At 48.2% G+C, this 20,224-nt stretch overlaps 1 protein-coding gene across 5 annotated transcripts in view; it reads left to right on the forward strand.

Moving 5' to 3' along the window:
• LRRK1 (leucine rich repeat kinase 1) overlaps window positions 1–20,224 on the forward strand; it is a 122,970-nt gene that overhangs the window by 71,823 nt on the left and 30,923 nt on the right. For all 5 annotated transcript variants that reach the window (XR_009007674.1, XM_057543869.1, XM_057543870.1 and 2 more), the window contains 14 exons: window positions 989–1,215; window positions 2,296–2,423; window positions 2,515–2,678; window positions 3,514–3,651; window positions 4,763–4,875; window positions 7,493–7,569; window positions 12,888–13,017; window positions 13,659–13,771; window positions 14,201–14,415; window positions 16,415–16,579; window positions 17,086–17,258; window positions 18,352–18,472; window positions 18,730–18,889; window positions 19,280–19,556. Coding sequence is in view for 4 of the 5 variants with exons in the window: in XM_057543869.1 (XP_057399852.1) it covers window positions 989–1,215; window positions 2,296–2,423; window positions 2,515–2,678; window positions 3,514–3,651; window positions 4,763–4,875; window positions 7,493–7,569; window positions 12,888–13,017; window positions 13,659–13,771; window positions 14,201–14,415; window positions 16,415–16,579; window positions 17,086–17,258; window positions 18,352–18,472; window positions 18,730–18,889; window positions 19,280–19,556 (2,201 nt within the window). In the remaining variant the exon portion in view is untranslated. The remainder of the gene's footprint in view (window positions 1–988; window positions 1,216–2,295; window positions 2,424–2,514; window positions 2,679–3,513; window positions 3,652–4,762; window positions 4,876–7,492; window positions 7,570–12,887; window positions 13,018–13,658; window positions 13,772–14,200; window positions 14,416–16,414; window positions 16,580–17,085; window positions 17,259–18,351; window positions 18,473–18,729; window positions 18,890–19,279; window positions 19,557–20,224) is intronic.

Below are 20,224 nucleotides of genomic sequence, written 5' to 3' on the forward strand. Positions count from 1 at the left end.
CTTTCTGACCCAATCAAATGAGAAAAGCAAAGGAGATTTATTCAGAGCTTTTGGTGGCAAGTGAGTCAGCCACTGTCACTTGCATTTTGTCAGAGGAGTGGGGAAGCTTTATGGTGGATAAAGGAAAGGCTTCAGGAGTGCCCTGACTAGAGGCTATTGACGGGGAAGCTGGAGGCAGCTAACTAGAAAGGGGGCGTCCTACGTGATGGGTTAGGGGGCATATTTGCCTTTCCCTGGTTAGTCTAAGTTGGAAGCAGGGACAAAATTAGGGAAGCTGTCACTTATCAATCAAGTCCTGGACATTTGGGGCCAATTGTTACAGAAGTTATTGTTTAGCTTCCTGGATTGTTACTAGACATTGCAGTATGGCTTCTGGCAAGTTTGGCTTCCTGGACTCTTTATTATAGATAAGGGGGTTAGTTTCCTGGTAGGTTGCTGCAGGTTGTGGGTCAAAGTTCTCTTTTTTATATATGGTCTGGCCATTGTCTGTATATTCAGTCTCTCACTCTGGAAGCAGCTCATCCACAAAGCACCCAGCGTGGTGTAAGCAGCTGCAGGCGGCAACTGCTCTAATCACAGGGAAGAGTGCCGTGAAGGGAAGTGAGAAGACCAGGTTTGGGTCTAAGCCTTCTTCTGCAGTCTGGGGAGGCTGCTCCAAGCTTGGGTGGGCTCCTCTGTACAGAGCAGGGGCCATTCCTGTTGTGTTTTCCCCCTGAGGGTGATAGCCCTCTAAGAGGTGATGCTAAGCCCACATGCTCCCTCTAGAGGCTGGAGAGTGAATAGCTGTAGCTGGGCAGAGATTACCTTCAGGTTGCAGGTGCAGGAGGGCATAGGTACCTCCTCAGGGCCAACATGGTCCCAACCTCTCGGGACTCTGCTGAGATGAACAGACAGATTCACACTTGAATAAATCATTGCTTTATTTCAAGTCTGCACGAGCCCTGGGCTCATTGCTGGTGTGTGCTTTTCCCCTTTCTCCAATATCCAGGCTCTTCGTGTGAAATGGTCCCACCTCAAGCTGCCCTGGGTGGATCTGGACTGGCTCATTGACATCTCCTGCCAGATCACGGAGCTGGATCTTTCTGCCAACTGCCTGGCATCCCTCCCCTCCATCATCCCCTGGGGACTCATCAACCTCCGGAAGCTGAACCTCTCAGACAACCACCTGGGAGAGCTGCCCAGCGTGAAGTCATCAGATGAAATCATCTGTTCCAGGTGGGCTCCTGCCCTGCAGCCCCTGGGGTGAGCCCTGGCCATCTGAGCCCCGGCTGCCACCACCACCCTCCTCCTGCACTGTCCTCTTCCTGCAGTCATGCTCCCTGATTGTAGTTGTTGCTTTTGAAAACAGATTTTCAGCTAAAATAAGAGAAGGAAGTTCTGCCTGCCCTTATGCAAGCTCTTGGGCACAAGGTCCCCACCTCCTTTCCACATGAATGCAGAAAGATCTGTCTAGTAGGGTGGCTTGTCTGGCCCACGTTTCCACTACTCGCTGGCAGCCACGCAGGCCTGCTTGCCCGAGGTGCCCAGTCTTGTTCCTGCACACAGGAGTCAGAGGAAAGGGGCTGGTGGAAACAATGGGGCCCGGACAACCCAGCTTTTGGTCCACCTCCCAGGGAAAGTGGGCAGGGCCTCAGAGAAACAGTTAACTTCACAGGACTCTGGCAGCAGCCTGATGGTGTAGGCAGGTCCTGTCTCCTTTTCTGGGAGGCCTTAGGAAGAGGCCCAAGCCTCCTGCTGAGGCTGCATGGGGAGAGGAAGGACCTTACCTTCACTGATGTATTGATGATCATACCTGCAAAGCCTCATTCTATATGGGATCTGAGCTGATTTCAAAAGCTAAGGCTCTAAGTTAAGTAAAAAAGAATGTTGGAAAGAGCTTAGGGTCAGCAGTAACTCATGGGAAAGAAGGCTGCACAAAAAAAATATTAAACAAGTGCCACAGAGTGGGGGTCTTTAACCAGGACAGACTTGAGGGTCCAAAAGGTTAAAAGCACTGCTCTCTGGACTTCCAGGAGCTTCCAGGGCACCAGCTTGTTCTGTTATCACATATGTGAGAAAGGTTACATCCCTATTGGTCAATGAGACCAGGAACCACCAAAGAGAGATTTGGTTTTCTTTGTCTACACATGACATAGTGACAGTAATGCAATGAATAAAAATCATATTGCTGTATTTCAATGCACATTCTTTATCCTTGTGCAAGGAGAAAAAGAAACATGTTTACAGAGAAATATGTACCCATGATGCTTTACCTCTTTCTTCTGATGCCTTGGCTTCCTTCTCCCCCAACTACAGGCTACTCGAAATTGATATTTCCAGCAACAAGTTGTCCCACCTCCCACCGGGATTCCTGCATCTCTCAAAACTTCAAAAACTGACAGCTTCAAAAAATTATTTGGAAAAATTGTTTGAAGAAGAAAATGGTATGTTTTAGCATCAGTAACCTGACTTATTTTGTCATTTTCTTCTTGATTGGGCTGTTTTTACAATTCATCCTCTTTTATTTTCCCCTAGCCACGAACTGGATTGGTTTGCGGAAGCTACAGGAACTCGATATTTCTGACAATAAATTGACAGAACTCCCTGCGCTTTTCCTTCATTCTTTCAAGTCACTCAATTGTCTGAACATCTCCAGAAATAACGTGAAGGTGTTTCCAAATGCCTGGGCCTGCCCCTTGGTTAGTAACTTGCCGAAAATCGTGAAAGGAGCTGTCAGTCCACATCCATGCCAGCCTCACAGAGCTGTGGGTGCGGGGCACACTGCGTCCCCTCGGCGGCCACGCAGTGGTGTCCTGTGTTATAGACAAGCATGTTCCTCAGCATCCAGCAACTGAGGGTCTCAGGCAGGTAACTCACCCAAGAGCCAGCGCACCTGGCTCTGGGTTTGAGATTCGCACCGTAACACCCACAGGACTTTCCACAGCTACAGTCTGAACTTCTGGCCCAGGATGAGTTCTGTCCAAAAGGTGGGGTCGTTCCTTTAGGACAGCTGTAAAATAAGAATAAAGAAGAGAAGAATAGTCTGCATCCATAGTGCTGCCCGTTAAATCGTGGTTTTGTCTCTTGGGAAGTTTGCTTGTTAAAACAGATGGAACAGCATAAAGAATATTTGTGTTTTATTGCTGTTTTCAATAGCAAATGTGGAAATTCTCCGTCTCTAACATTAACATTTCTAGTTTAAGCATATTTGTGTGGGACATGGGCTCCTCTTCAGAGCACTGTCCTGAATTGTCCCATTATTTCCAAGGACAATGGGCCAGATGTTCTTGAGGGAAGGGAAAGGACCATGAGCCACCTTGGTCTCCCCAGGAAACCATTCCCATCCCTTCCTTGGAGCAAGGACAGGAAAATGGGGCAAGGATAGTCTGTAGCCTCTTAATTAGCTGAATTGTATTTATTACAGAGCCTTATTGTAATGGTCTTGTTTTTAACATTAAATTTGGAAACAGTCTTTATCATAGACACCACGGCATTTAAAAAGCTAATTAATTCTCTTTCTCATCAAATTCCTAGAAATGCTGCAAAGCATCCAAAAATGCCTTGGAGTCTCTACCAGACAAAATGGCTGTGTTTTGGAAGAACCACCTTAAGGATGTGGACTTCTCAGAAAACACACTCAGAGAAGTTCCCCTGGGACTTTTCCAGCTTGATGTAAGTCTAATAGCACCTTATTTCTCATTTTCAGCTTTTGTAAGAAAATCACTCCACATTGCAGTGAAACCTGTGTGCTTCTTCCGAGCTTTCAAGACAAAAAAAGTTGAAAGAAAAGTTTAACTGTCAAAGTCATGCATGGTTGTGTGCAAAGAGACTGAGAGGAAATGTGCAAAATGAAACAGCTCTGGGAGGGTGGCAGGATGATGAATTTTTATCCTCCAGAATTTTCTTCAGTGTTGACAGTTGAAGGCACAGCCCAGCAGCCCCTCGGACTGACCTCTGGCTCTGTTCCTTCCCAGCTCCAGGGTGAGCCCACCAGGCCTTCTGGTGTGTGAAGCCCTGGCAGCACTTCCCTCTGCGGAAGTGGCAGAACTGGAATTCCCAGATGTGAATTCAGGAAGTGCCTTTTACCAGAGCCGTGTGTGTGTGTGTGTGTGTGTGTGTGTGTGTGTGTGTGTACACGCGTGGGGCTGCCTTCTACCTTTAGGTTGTTCACACATCTGTCTGTTTTTCCCACTCCACTGGGAACCTTTGAAAGCAGAGCATGGATCCTATTCACTACTTGCTGCCCAGGGCCAGCCCCAGGTGGGAAATTCTGCATTACTCTGAAGGCATCAGTGTCAAGCCAGCAGAGGGTGCACGACTGGGGCGGGTCACCTTCAGTGTCACTGATGCCACCTGACCCCTGTGCAGGGCATCACCTGGGCCAGCCCAAGGAGGCATCATGCTGTGCCCACCCCCCTCCTGTGGTAACACAGTGGCCTCCAGGACCTTCAGACTCATCCACTATTCCCAGGACAGGTCCACAAATAATTGTCACTCTTAAGAAACCTCAATTCTGAGAAGTACTTAGATTCCGTTCTTTCTTGAATAATTGCCTCCCACTGATCTGAAGGGAAGGATCTTCTATTAATTATCCCATCTGCTCTGTTTGCTATAATTTTATGAGTTTTAAGACACTGTGAAGCCCCACACGGTTGGAATCTTTGTGACAGTGAATCGATTATAATCCTTTGGCTTCCCTTTGCCAGGGAACTGACGTTCCCTTCAGGTCTTCTGCCCCTTTGGTATTTGACATCGTCTTTGCTTCTCCCTCCCTCTGTCCCAGGCCCTCATGTTCTTGAAGTTACAGGGAAATCAGCTGGTGGCACTGCCACCTCAAGAGAAGTGGACCTGCAAACAACTCAAAACCCTGGATCTCTCCAGAAATCAATTTGGCAGGTAAGCAGGGGTCTCTGTCCCCAGCAAGTGCTCAAATGTGTGTGTAACCCCAGTCAACAGACCCATGGGATGGTGTCTCTACCAGCCTGCTGAACAGCCATGACAAAGTGCCACAGGCTGGGCGGCTTAAACAACAGGCATTTATTTCTCACAGTTCTGGAGGCTGGAAGTCTGAGATGGAGGTGGCGGTGGGGTTGGTTTCTCCTGAGGCCTCTCTCCTTGGCATGGGGACAGCTGCCTTCTCCCTGTGTCCTCCCTCTGTGCCTCTGTGCCTGTCTGTGTCCTGATCTCCTCTTCTTTTTTTTTTTTTTAACATCTTTATTGGAGTATAATTGCTTTACAGTGGTGTGTTAGTTTCTGCTTTTATAACAAAGTGAATCAGTTATACATATACATTTGTTCCCATATCTCTTCCCTCTTGCATCTCCTTCCCTCCCACCCTCCCTATCCCACCCCTCTAGGTGGTCACAAAGCACCGAGTTGATCTCCCTGTGCTATGCGGCTCCTTCCCACTAGCTATCTATTTTACGTTTGGTAGTGTATATATGTCCATGCCACTCTCTCACTTTGTCACAGCTTACCCTTCCCCCTCTCCATATCCTCAAGTCCATTCTCTAGTAGGTCTGTGTCATTATTCCCGTCTTGCCACTAGGTTCTTCATGACCTTTTTTTTTTTTTCCTTAGATTCCATATATATGTGGTGTTAGCATACTGTATTTGTTTTTCTCTTTCTGACTTACTTCACTCTGTATGACAGACTCTAACTCCATCCACCTCACTACAAATAACTCAATTTCGTTTCTTTTTATGGCTGAGTAATATTCCGTTGTATATATGTGCCACATCTTTATCCATTCATCCGATGATGGACACTTAGGTTGCTTCCATGTCCTGGCTATTGTAAATAGAGCTGCAATGAACATTGTGGTACAGGACTCTTTTTGAATTATGGTTTTCTCAGGGTATATGCCCAGTAGTGGGATTGTTGGGTCGTATGGTAGTTCTATTTGTAGTTTTTTAAGGAACCTCCATACTGTTCTCCATAGTGGCTGTATCAATTTACATTCCCACCAACAGTGCAAGAGTGTTCCCTTTTCTCCACACCCTCTCCAGCATTTATTGTTTGTAGATTTTTTGATGATGGCCATTCTGACCGGTGTGAGATGATATCTCATTGTAGTTTTGATTTGCATTCCTCTAATGATTGTTTGCAGATGACATGATACTATACATAGAGAATCCTAAAGATGCTACCAGAAAACTACTAGAGCTAATCAATGAATTTTGTAATGTAGCAGGATACAAAATTAATGCACAGAAATCTCTTGCATACCTGTACACTAATGATGAAAAATCTGAAAGTGAAATTAAGAAAACACTCCCATTTACCATTGCAACAAAAAGAATAAAATATCTAGGAATAAACCTACCTAAGGAGACAAAAGACCTGTATGCCAAAAATTATGACACTGATGAAAGAAATTAAAGATGATACAAATAGATGGAGAGATATAGCATGTTCTTGGATTGGAAGAATCAACATTGTGAAAATGACTCTACTACCCAAAGCAATCTACAGATTCAATGCAATCCCTATCAAACTACCACTGGCATTTTTCACGGAACTAGAACAAAAAATTTGACAATTTGTATGGAAACACAAAAGACCCCAAATAGCCAAAGCAATCTTGAGAACAAAAAATGGAGCTGGAGGAATCAGGCTCCCTGACTTCAGACTCTACTACAAAGCTACAGTAATCAAGACAGTATGGTACTGGCACAAAAACAGAAATATAGATCAATGGAACAAGATAGAAAGCCCAGAGATAAACCCACACACATATGGTCACCTTATCTTTGATAAAGGAGGATCCTCTTCTTATAAGGACACCTGTCAGATTGGATCAGGGCCCATTCTCATGACCTCATTTTAACTTGATCACCTCTTTAAAGGCCTATCTCCAGATACAGTCACATTCTGAGGGGCTGGGGGTTAGGACTTCAACATATGAATGGGGGGGACACAATTCAGCCCAAAACAGTGTCCTCCCATTTCTAATTTTTAAAGGATCCTGGAGAATCTCCTCATTTTTGCCTCACCTATCATTCTGTTCAAAAGTTTTTGCCAGTCACTAACCAATGTGTATAGAGATTGAATAAAAAGTACCCTCCAAGGTCTTCTAATTAAAGGGGAAAATCTGGGGATGAGCCCTGCTGGTCCTTGGGGCCCTGAAGGCCAGCCTTCCTGGTTCACTTGCTGAAGACCACTTCTGCAACATCTCAGTGGAACTTATACTCCTAAGAGAACTCCCTCAGTGAACAGCGTGAAGTAACAGCCACTGATATGGGCATTCCTGCCAGGCACAGAAATGCTAGCACCTGCCTGAGATGGAAAAGCTCAGGAGTGGAAACCACCAGTCCTGCCAGCTTGCTTTTTTCCGAAAAGACTTCTGAGCACAACTTGTGCTGTTCATGCTTACACATCAGCTGCAGGGGCCCCAAACACCCTGCCGATGGAATTTTCTCCCTTCTCTATGTGTGGCATTGTACAGTCACAGCCAAAATAGAAATGTCTTTGCCATGCTTTCCTCAAATTTTGACTTTTTTCTCCCTGCAGAAATGAAGATGTACTTAAAACAAAGCGAATTTCCTTTTTTACCACCAGAGGCCGCCAGCGTTCCGGGACAGAGGCAGGTGTGTGTGTTGCTGCTGGGAGATGAGACAGCTGGGCCAGGCCCTGCCCCTGCTCCCCTACAGGGGGATGGCCCTCCTGTTGGGCTTTCCCTTGCAGTGCCCTGTGGGAATGCCAGAGATGCCCATGCTTGACTCAGAACCCTGGGAGTACCTGTGCCCATGGCACAGGTGCAGGATGGCCTGCAAGTGTCCTGAAACCCCCTTTCCTGTTTGCAGCCAGTAAGACTAGTAGCTACTGTGTGTGGATGGCCTGCAGGGTGTGAGAACTGCCCTAGATACCTTACATGTGTCAGTCTTTCTTTAACCATCACGTGACATATGGGTTGTGGTTTTCCATTTTGCAGATGAGAAAACTAAGCCTCCAGAGTGTCTTCAATTCAGGCTTCCCTAGCAAAGTACCACTGACTGCGTAGCTTAAACAGCAGAAATATATTTTCTCACTTTTCTGGAGGCTGGAAGTCCAAGATCAGGGTGTGTCAGTTTCTGGTGTGGGCCCTCCTTCTGGCTTGCAGACAGCTGCCTTCTTGCTGTGTTCTCATGTGGCAGAGAGAGAGAGATAGAGAGCCCTCTGGTATCTCTTCTTATAAGGACACTAACCCCGTCATGGAGACCCCACCCTCATGACCTTGTCTAAACCTGATCACCTCCCAAAGACTTCATCTCCTAAACTATCACATTGTGTGTCAGGGCTTCCACATATGGATTTGAGGGGACACAATTCAGTCTGCAGCACAAGGGTTGACTGATGTGGTCACATGGCTACTGAGTGCAAGAGCCAGGTCTCAGCCAGCACTGTGGAACCCAGCACTGGGGCCCGGGGGCAGTACTATGAAGTCCTTACTGCCACACTATGGCATCTTGTGAGGTCCACATGGGAACACAGCCACCCTTGGCCCTGCAGGCTGTCCTGGCTGGGCTGAGATTCTGGAGGAGCTTGAGGTCTTCCTCCAAACTCATTAGAAACAGAACTTTTCCTAGAGTGTTTGTATGGTCACACAACAAGGCCAGTTCAGCAGAGAATGTTTCTAGGAAAACAGTTCTTTTTGTTCATTATCTTCTGTAAGGTACAGGGGGAGGTGTGGACCTGTCCCTCAAGTTCAATCACCAGCCCTCTTTTTTAATCTGAAAACCAGGAGTTCTAAAGCCATCAACACTCACAGATATATCCCTCTAGATACTGTCCCATAGAACTGGAACCAATATTTAGGTTGTTTTAAGTGTAATATAACTTTTTTCTTCAGCTTGATCAATCTATATTGACAAGTGCTCTTTGAGTATAGATGGTGTGAGATGGGGATAAGAAATGCCACAGAGGCCAAGACACATTTGCAGGAGGTGAACTAAGTAGTCTGCCTACCTGTTGCCCTTTTTTGATGAACTACTGTATACATATGATATGCATACATCAGTCATGTAAGAGTGTTTTTACATAGGATTGAAAAAGTAACACATCATCAGTGGAACAGAGTCCAAAAATAGACCTAATATAGGAATTTAATATATGATAAAGGTGGCCTTTCAATTTAGTGGGAAAAAGAACGTTTTATTGTTTCAATAAATAGTGCTGGTATAACTGCTTGTCCAGCTGAAAGGGGGGAAAGCACAGCACTAGATGCCCTACCTTACATCAGTTAACAAACATCTCCATGCGGATGTTAGCTTGAAGCATAAAAGAAAGATAACATTTAAGAGAATAAATGTATAATTTGGGAAGACCTTTAAAAGCTAGGTGGGAAATCCAGAAGTCATTAAAAAAAGAGCAAAATCTTGGGTGTTGTAAAAATGGAAAATCTTTGTTCAGTAAAAGGCATCATAAACAAAGTCATAATGCAAACAGACTGAGAGGAAATATTTGCAACAAAAATTGTTGCAACATAAATTGGCTTCAGTCCCTAATATACAAAGATGGCCTACAAATTGATTTTTTTTTTAAAGTCAACCCAATAGGCAGAAACTGGGCGATGAATATCAACAGTTCACAGGAAAGGAAGTCGAGATGGCCCAGAAAGAAAGGAAAGGCCCTTAACCTTGCTACTAGGGAAATGCAATTTGGAATTTCATAACTGATCCTTTTCAAAACAAAGGGCCTTAAGACTTTGTAAATTGAGTCCAGACACAGGGATTTCACTTGGAAGGAAGGAGAAGCAAACACTTTTTTCTCATGGATGCCCAAACAGGAGGGTAGGCACGAAAAGAGCTGCTAGTATGGATCTCGGCCACACTTCCACCGCTGTGGGTCAAGCCTCAGGGGTTGCAGTTGACTAGAAAGGTGTCTCCAGTCTAGAAATGCAGAGCATAGAGATGTGCACGAGGAGGTGCGCCCAGCACCCTGCGGGACCAGCCACTTTCTCTCGAAACTGCCAGAGTTCAAGGCCAGAGGCACACAGTGAAAAGTGGGACAGAAACATGTACCTGTGTTCTGGAGGCCCTGCTGGTGGCCCGCAGGAATGTGTCTGGAGCTAGGGGAGGGGCCCCACCTCTGGGAGTTTCCCTGGCAGAGATGGATGGTGCTGTGCTGTTGGCACATGACAAAAGCCTCTTGATTTTTTCAATTTTGAGTAGAAAGTTGAGGCCCACACCTGGTGAAAAGGAGAGACCCACTGCAAACGCTTTTCCTCAGCAGGGTTATTCTCTCAGGTTGTTGACCTCGGGTAAGGGATTAATCTATACTTGTTTGCATATGGATAGTAAAACTCCAGGTAGATTTATGTACATTCAAGTAGTCATGTTGGCACAGTGGCCTTGTCCAAAAATAATTTGGACAGCCATTTTTACAGTAAAATTCAGACCAGCCGAGTCATAAATAGCTTATGAATAAATAATTACGGCTCATAAATACCTTGAGCTGTGCTCTGCCCAGCCCAGTTTCCAGAGTTTCCATTCTGGGCCAGGAGGTCTGTGTCAGGTGTTGCCTCTGTTCGCAGTATAGGTCCTTTATTCCATCCGTCCATTACTTAAAGAGGCTTCATAAACACCAAGGTGAAACTTTAAAATTGGAAAACACAGAAGCCATGTGTTCAGAACATGTTCTCTGGGAAGAAAGTGAGCCTTTCTTATTCTTGATGTTCTTCCCATGGGAATTAGGGCTGAAGTTGATCATTCTTTTTCATTGAAAAAAAAAAAGAAGTCTTTTTGAACATTTTTCTTGTAGAACAAGGACTAGTACAAAGCTGTCTTTAAAAGTCTGTTACACATTTATTTCCATAGGGGCCATTCGCGTGGCACTAGCTGGGCGAATTTTCCAGGTGCCGGTATCTGTATTCCGTTATCATCTCGCCCAGAACATTCTCTGATGCCAGGTGACCCCATTACCATTGAGACTGCAGCTACATGTGTGGAGAAAAGCCAGAGTTAAGGGAGGAGCTGTGATCAAGGGCAGAGGAACATCGTTTCAGCCCTGCCAAAGAATTCTAGCTTCTCTATCTCATGTGACTGGCAGAGAACCAACTGAGAGGGCTTTGAGGCAGTTGTTTTACCTTGAATTTGAGCCGAAAGGGACCCTCAGGGGTGTGCTCTCCCTGCCTTAGGAGAAAGGAGAAGGCACTTCAGAGATTCTGCTGCGATCCAACCCTCTGATTCCCATTGGCTTCCAAGCTCTCCCCACATTCTTTCTCAACTCACACACTCTGGTGCCATGGAAACAGCAAATTTGGTGTGATTTTAATAGTAATCTCATAATTAGCTTAATTAATGAAATTACTTAAATATACTAGAGAGTTGACTTGTTTTTCAGAGAATGCCATCCTAGGAAGCATAAAAACCAAGCCCACATTACTATTTTTCAGTTAACTAGCTTTTTTAATTGAAGAAGTAATACATGTATATGGTAAACAAAATTTCTGAACTGCACCAAAGGGCATGGAGTGAATATTCAGTCTCCTAGTGTTACCAAAACAAACTCAGGTCCACTCACCCACATGCAGTAAAGCCAGTCTACTGACACCAGGTTGTAGTGAAGGAAAAGTGCAGTGTTTATTGCAGGCACCAAACAAGGAGTCGAGGCAGCTAGTGCTCAAAAGGCCTGAACTCCCCAAAGGCTTTCAAGGAAAGGTTTCTAAAGACAGGGTGAGGGAGGGGGATTATGGGGTGTGTGATCAGCTAGTGGACATTCTCCTGATTGGTTGGTGGTGAGGTAATCGGGAGTCAACCTCATCAACCTTCTGGTTCCAACCGGTCTGGGGACTATGTGCTTGTGGGCAGCATACAGTTAACTTCTTCCACCTGGTGGGGGATTCAGTATCTGCAAAACAGCTCAAAGGGCATGGCTCAGAATATTCTCTATAGCTCTTGAGGAGGAACTAAAGATCCTTGACTTTGTCTAATAGCTAAACTATTATTTTGTCTTGCTTGACTGTTTTCCTTTCTTTCTGCATTTTCTCAACTTCTCTGATGAAATGTACTCTTTGGAACTTGGGGAAGCCTAGGAGGCTACAATTTTTCCACCGACAAGAGGCAGGAGGAGGACATGGGGTTCGGAGGGACTGTTCTGGGAAGGCCCCATAGGGTCCTGCTCCATTACACTAGTAATTCCCTTCTCCAGAGAAAACTATGGAATTTCATGTGTCTGTGGTAGCAACTGTGCTTGTGTCTGACATACATTATAACATATACACCACATATGTGTATCTGTGGTGTGTATACACATGCCTATAACAGCATGTAATGTATACATATGGGTGTGCATGTGTGGTATGTGTACACATGCTTATAACACCTTATAACATATGTGCATGCACATAACTTCATATGACATATGTATGCATGTGTGCATTGTGGTATGTGCACATAACATCATATAGCATACATATGTGCATTGTAATGTGTATGCACACATGCATATAACATACCTAAATTCATGGGAGGGTGTTTGCTCTCATGTTTGCATATGTTTTGTGGTACACAAGTTAAGCCTTCTAGATACCTAATTCCACACCTTGCTTTTTTGATTTACCAATAGCTCTTGAGTATCTCTTCATACCCATACATGTAGACCCGCCCTGTGCTTTGTCATAGTTGTATATAATCCCATTACTCGTTTAACCAAGTCCCTGTGGGTGGACATATAAGCTGTCTTCTACCTTTGCTGTTACAAAGTGTGCCACTGAGTGTGCTTGTTCTCACATCTTTGCCATACATGCCAGGATGTCTGTAGGACTGTTTCCTAGAATTAGAATCCCTGGGTCCATGAGATGAGCACCTTATTCTGATAAACTTGTCAAAAGTGCCCTCCAGAGGTTGTACCAGTTTGTACACCTCCAACACTGTGATGGTCCAGAATTATTTTCAAATGTACAGTCTGCTTTGCCATTTCTTTGCAGCATGTGTGCTGGAATTTCCTGCCTTCCTAAGTGAGTCTTTGGAAGTCCTTTGTCTGAATGACAACCACCTGGATGCAGTCCCACCCTCGGTTTGCCTACTGAAGAGCTTATCAGAACTCTACTTGGGAAAGTAAGTACACAGCCAGAGCAGTTGCACTGGCTCTTCTGGCCCAGGGAAGCAGAATGTCCTTGTGTAAACCACCTGAGGACACGGAAGCCAGGGAGAAATAATCCACCTATGTACCAAGAAGCAGCAGTTGGATTTTCAGAGCCAGGCTTAGTCAAAGAGGCGAGGGAAGGGAAGGCAGAGGTAGTGATGCAATGATGCCTTCTTTGCTATTTCACTCATTTATAATGAGAAGAACTCCTCAATCATCCATCCTTTCATTTACTAAGTACCTACTGCCAAGCATTGCTGGGGGATTCAGACAGTGTGCAAAACTTGATGAAAATATAAAATAATTCAGGTTACGTTGCCTTGTCAAGAAGAGGTAGTGATCATCCTTAGGATAGTGTAAATGATAGAAGAGATGGGAAAGTTGGGGGAGGGGACCCCGTTCTAAGCCATGGGGATTTGCAGAAGACAGAGCTGCCATTTGTACCACTGGCTTCCCAGGGAGAAAGGCTTTGGAATTTGTATTTAAATGGAACACTTGAAATCAGGGCCCAAGATGTTGGGCTTGGGGTATAGACTGTCAGTGGCCCCCACAGGCCCCAGAGGCTGATGGGCTGCTGTGTGTGTGTTCTCCCATGGTGTGTGTGTGCCCTCAGCAATCCTGGCCTCCGAGAGCTCCCTCCTGAGCTGGGGCAGCTGGGCAACCTCTGGCAGTTGGACACTGAAGACCTGAACGTCAACAATGTGCCTGCAGAGATTAGAAAAGAAGGTAGGGCTTCCTCAGAGTCACCCCCTCAAAAAGGCACTCAAGTCCAGTTGTTAAGGACCTGGGGTGGAAACAGCTGGGGGACCTATGGAGCCCACCTCTGGCTCCCGTGTTTGGGAAGATGCTGTAAAGTTATCCAGAAATCAATGGTTGCTGTGGACCGTTGTATTGCAATTGACCATGTGATCAAACTATCTATGACCTGTAGGAGCAAGGATGCTGTCTCTAGATCCTTGACTTTTAGACTTCACTTTTGGGGTGATTCATATCATGCCTTCCCTCCATAGACCCAATAGTCTTCTCAACTCACCCAATTAGAACACACAGAAAGTGTTCCTTCCAGACAGGACTTTGTTTCTCAAGAGATGTGAGCATGTTCCCACCTATACGTCAGCAGCAGCATCCACTCTCCCCAACTGTGATTTTGCACAGGCCCCAAAGCAGTGCTGTCTTATCTGCGTGCTCAGCTGCGGAAAGCGGAGAGGTGTAAGCAGATGAAGATGATCATCGTGGGTCCTCCGCGTCAGGGCAAGTCCACCCTCCTGGAGATCTTACAGACGGGGAGGGCCCCCCAGGTGGTGCACAGCGAGGCCACCATCAGGACCACCAAGTGGGAGCTCCAGAGGCCGGCTGGCTCGAGAGCCAAGGTCAAGGATGGTTGGCGTGCAGAGTCCCTGTGGGAGGGAGGTTGCTTCCAGGGCCCCTTCTCTCTCCTCTCCAGAGAGTCCAGGATTTTCTCAGCCTGGTATCTGAGGCCCAGGATATTTGCAGGGGTCACTGTGTGTGTTTCAAACCAGCTCCTGCCAAGGGCAGTGAATAATTTCTTAACGTGTCCTTGTAGTTTTTCTGTTATAGCTAAGCTGAGGTTCCAGGCCAGTGTTTCTTAACCCTGGCTGACAGTTAGACTGCTTTGATGAGATTTTAAAGACAGCAGTGTCCAGGCCCCAAAGACTGTGATTCAAATGGCCTGGGACGGGACCCCTCCCCAGGGCTGAGAATGAACTACTGCTGTAGGAGTGAGGTATACTACTACCTGCCCCTAACAGGAAGGCTGAGAAGGCAGCCCCGGCATGAATGCACTGTCCTCTCAAAACCTGCTTTCACCCCAAGTTCTGAAAGGTCTAGTTTCTAAGCACTATTTAAAGTGAGTCCTTCAATGAATCTATTAATCATCCTGTTTTTCATTCAGTATGAGACAAATGAAAATTGTCTTGCACTTGAATCAGAGAAAAGAGCCTGTGGAATATTGGTGGGATGGACTATAGCACAGGTCTGAGCTATTTCTCCCAGCACAGGGGGTGAATACACACCAATGATGCCTCCCTTACCTGTTGCCGTATTTGTGGGTACACATAGCCACACAGGGATACAGGTGCAAGGAGGCTATTTGTGGAAAACTCAGCGACCTTGAGGCCAGAGGCTGCATGATTTTCCCCACAGCCCCCAGCACAGGGCCAGCTAGAGATCAGTTTTATTGCAGAGTCTTTCACACAAAATCACTTGAAGTCAGGGAAATCCAATTCGAGTCATGAAGCATTTAAGCTGAATGTATATTTTAATATGGACTCCGAAACTAGTTCTCTAGAGAATGGAGATCTGCCCATTAGGGCCAGATAATTAACACCAGCCCTGCCCCCTTCCCCAGAACACCCCAGGAGTGAACCTAGCATGTCCAAAGTTTCTCGAAAGTAACCAGAATCTGGATTCTCTCCTGCTTTTTTAAGCAATTATTCCATGTCACTTTCTTCCAGCTGTTCTTAAGCAAATAGCTGTCCGAGGTCTGAGGGGTGAATTAGTATTTCCACTTTTCCTGACCTTTGGCCGCCCCCACTTCCTTTCTGCCATCATTCAAGTTTCTCCCCACCCCTTTCATTGAAGGACAACCACCTGATCTTGTGAACACTGAGTTCCGTAACTCTCTGTGTGGCTGGGCCTTCAGCCAGTTTAGAACAGCTGTCCATTTTCATCTTTACACCAAAAAAGCAGGTCAGCACGCTGTGTCTTGGAGGCCAAACTGCAGCATGGTGGGAACGATTCTTTGCCACAGAAAAGTGCAGCCTTAGCTACTCGGGCCAGACTCTGACCTCATAAAACAATAGAGAAACCACCGTTTACACAGCCTTTCCCCGAAGCCCAACAACTAATCTTTTGTTAGATTCCCACATCAGGGCCATTTCCCATCATCCTTGGTGGGCACTGCCCTCTGACCTGCACAGTTCAGAGGCCTGTCTGCTTGGCCTTGCCCTCACTCGGATGGAGGTTAAGCCTTGGCGTGAGCACTGCCGTCAGCCCCCGGCTTCCTCTGGCAGGATGTCTCCTAACCATCTGCAGCTGAGATGGAGGCAGACAGTGCCCTCCGACGTTCTGCAGATGCCTCTGCCCACGGGACCCAGCCTTCCAGGACCCCCTGCTCCCATAGCAGTAGATGGAAGCCCCCAGAAGCCCACCTCCGAACCGCTGGGCCCCCTTCCCTCCCTCAGATGGCTGGTTCCTGAGGAAAACAGCAGGACAGGCCGTGCTTTTCCACGGCTGTGCTTTTACCAGGCCCCCATGTACAACGTTCATAGTGATCAGTTATCTCAACTTGATTGACTAAAACCCTGGTTGCTAAAATGTCTCCCTGTTGCTGCCTTGTTGCTCAAGTAGGTTGAGTCTGTGGAGTTCAACGTCTGGGACATCGGTGGCCCCGCCAGCATGGCCACGGTCAACCAGTGCTTCTTCACGGACAAGGCCCTGTATGTGGTGGTTTGGAACCTGGCACTGGGGGAGGAGGCTGTGGCCAACCTTCAGTTCTGGCTTCTCAACATCGAGGTGAGGGGGTGCTAGCCCTTCAGCTCTCAGTCCTCGGGACATTGCAGGGGCCCCGCCGCTTCTCGGGGGGGAAAAGGAAAAAAGGAAATGGTTAGGGAGAAATGCTTTGCACTTTGCTGGGCTGTCACGAGGCCTCAGAATCACAGGTCACTGTGAAGCACTTCAAACCCTCCTGGGCCACATGGTTGATGGTGCTCCTGTACTTTTGTGCTTCCTTAAATTTAAGAGCCCCACGTCGTGGACCCAGGAGGGGAACGGGGCTCCCCTCTTCCAGTGGAAAGGTGACGTGGGCCAGAAGCTGGGGCGCTGTCTGAAGGGATCAGAGATGGAGGCCCCAGGGAGGGTCGCGGGCCCTCACACACCCCCTAGTGCGTGGCGGGCCCTCGAGGTTCTCAGAGAGGAATGCAGGGTGCAGCGGGGTGATGGTTGAGGGCCAGGGCGTACAGGGTTGGCACCTCCACTGCCTAGGGAATCATCCCCGTCCCCAGCCAGACTCTCTCTCACAGGCCAAGGCCCCAAACGCTGTGGTGCTGGTGGTGGGAACACACCTGGACTTAATCGAAACCAAATTCCGCGTGGAGAGAATCGCCACGCTGCGCGCCTATGTGCTGGCGCTCTGCCGCTCACCCTCCGGGTCCAGGGCCACCGGCTTCCCGGACATCACCTTCAAACACCTACAGTGAGTGTCCCATGGCATCCTGCTCGTCCCCACCTGTCGCGGGGCTGTGGCTGCCAGCCCCTCAGTTGTCCATCTCCCTGGGGACGCCTGCTCTGCCTGCAGAGGGCTCCTGAGGCAGGGGCTGTGCTCCTCTGTTGCCCTGTCCAGGGTGAAGGGTGGCAGCTGGGCCCCCAGAGCAGATGCAGCCCTAGGGAGGGTGAGGAGCTGCCAGAGGATTTACAGGGCAGGGCCTGGAGACACTCTCTGTGCTTCCTGTCCAAGTCTCCCCACCCCCAGGACCAGTGCTGAGTGTGCACGGCCCCAGTGGGACCACGAGATAGAAACTCAAACACCACCCATCACATTTGTTGATCATTGATCAAGAACAGACCCCAGGTGTGGTCCTGGTCCTCCCAGTGTGTCTGAGTGGTCCAGAGGGGCTGGGATGGGGGAGGGCCACAGGGTGGGGTTCAGGATGGGCCAGTGCTGGTGGGACCAGTGTCCTGGGCATGTTGATTCTCCCACCCTGTCCTTGGATTTTCACGACAGCTCTGCAGGTTATGGAGATTGTTGTGCCCACTTTGCAGATTATGAAACTGAGGCTCAGCTAGTAAGTGTTCTCTGACTGCTACCCTGGTGGCTCTTGGGTTCCCTCGCTCTGGGTGAAGTACCATGGACACTGGTCAGCCTGGAGACATGCCATGTGGCTCAGAGTACAGGATGGGGCTTTCAGGAATTCCTCGAGTGCCCTTGAGAATGCCCCCTGGGGCCTGCGATGATGGGAGTGCTGGCTCTGGGTCAGAAACCTGAGTCCCACCCAGGCCTGCTCCTTTCCAGCTTGTGTCCTTGGAAGTCACCTTGTGCCTGCATGCCTCACTTTCCTCCTCTGTAAAGTGGGCACGTTGGGAAGACAGACTAAAGCAGCACATTGTGGTGCCCCCAGCACCATGCTTTGCATCAAGTAAGGCCTCATTAAATTTCTGTGTCTATCTCTCATGAGTTTTCTCAACTTGCCAGTGTTTGGGATGAAACACTTAGGAAAACAGAGGCACTGCAGTGCTTGTCAGAGAGGGGAGGTACGATGAATAAGCACGGTTCGTTTTTGCACTCACAGTGAGCTTTCCTGTAAGAGCCTGGAAGGTCAGGAAGGGCTGCGGCAGCTCATTTTCCACGTCACGTGCAGCATGAAAGATGTGGGCAGCACCATTGGCTGCCAGCGACTCGCAGGGAGGCTGGTGGGTACCTCTCATCCCCTTGAAGCCAGAGGGGCCTGCTTCCCATGTGTCAGGGGAACTGTACCTCCCTCTCTCTTTCTACTGTAAAACCCATGTGCTGTATATACTGTGTGGTCCCCATGTGAGCAGTTTCTTGGGGGAAGGGAGGGGTGGGACAGTGACAGGAAGCATTCCACCTACTCAGTCCTCTGGAGGGTGGCAGGTGAACCAGGCTGGCTGGGCACACGTGAGGGCCCAGCCTTGCCCACCTGTCCCAGATACCCAGGAGCTACCTGAGCCTCCAGGAGGCCGTGCTGGCGGAGCAGCAGCGCCGCGGCCTGAGCGACGATGTGCAGTACCTGACGGACAGGCAGCTGGAGCAGCTGGTAGAGCAGATGCCTGGCAATGACATCAAGGACTACGAGGACCTACAGTCCGGTGGGTGGGCTGGGAAGGTGGGCAGGGAGAGGGGATCAGGTGGGTACCAGCAGGCACAGGCACAGGGCCCTGGGGAGGGGCACTCAAATTTTTCACCGCTCTGCGCATGTCTGCAAATGACTGCAAAGACACTTCAGGTATCAATTTCGGGTCACAAATCAATTTTAACGAGTAAGTAAATTTGCAAAGATGGAATCCATGAATAATGGAGATCAGCACATTGGCAAGAGTTACAAGATGCCTCTTGAGAACATGTGAAGGGCCCCATGTGTTGGGAGTGTTGGTAGCTTCCTAAGAAGAATCTGTAACCTGGCCCCCTTAGGAGGAGGTCACCCAGAGTCCCTTTTGCCCTTTGTTTGACACTGTTCCCTCATCCCCTCCCCTGGGCAGCCATCAGCTTCCTCATTGAAACCGGCACCCTGCTCCACTTCCCGGACACCAGCCACGGCCTGAGGAACCTCTACTTCCTCGACCCCATTTGGTTGTCTGAATGTCTGCAGAGAATCTTCAACATCAAGGGCTCCAGGTCGGTGGCCAAGAACGGGGTGATCAGGGCGGAGGACCTCAGGATGCTGCTGGTTGGGACCGGCTTCACAAAGCAGACGGAAGAGCAGTATTTCCAGTTCCTGGCCAAATTTGAGATAGCCCTGCCCGTCGCCAACGACAGGTGAGGCCACAGACTGGGCTGTGCCGGTTGCTCCCTAGAGGAAGGAATTAGGGCTGGGACCACTGGTGGCTTGAGCAAGATTTCCAGGGACGGGTCATGATAATGACCTGCCTGCCTGGGCTGGGGCAGCAGTGGGTGGGCTTGGCCAGTCCCCCGGCTGGCTGCTCCTTCCTGTGCCTTGGATGTCTCTTTTCAGGGGTTTCAAAGAAATCCATTTATTGAAAAGGTGTAGGAAAACATGCAAGAATGGCAATGGCGTTAAAGGTAACTTTGGGAAGTTCATGCTTTGGGAGGTTGATTGCTTGGTTATTTGATGAGTAAAAATGGAGTAAGTAACAAAGATGTATGTGCTAATTATACAGCCCAGCTTCAAAATGCAGGGAGGGCAGGGGCTAAAGAGGCATGTGGGTTAAATCTAATGATGCTCTGACCTAAACCAGCTTGGTTCTTAGGGCCTTCTTGCCCTAATTTCGGTTTCAGCCATTTCCTGGGTCTGATGCTGATGTTGGCCCTGAGGCAGTAGCCAGGATGCCAAATCCACAGACCTTTTCCATTCATCTGTCATAGAATTTGTCACCACCCTGCCCCTCAACCCCAGAGCTCTGGGGAGATGCCCACAGGAGACTCCCAGGGAGCTGCCCTGGACCCTGTGTGGCCAGCCCAGCAAT

Source organism: Balaenoptera acutorostrata, chromosome 3, assembly GCF_949987535.1.
Source record: "Balaenoptera acutorostrata chromosome 3, mBalAcu1.1, whole genome shotgun sequence".
NCBI lineage: Eukaryota > Metazoa > Chordata > Mammalia > Artiodactyla > Balaenopteridae > Balaenoptera > Balaenoptera acutorostrata.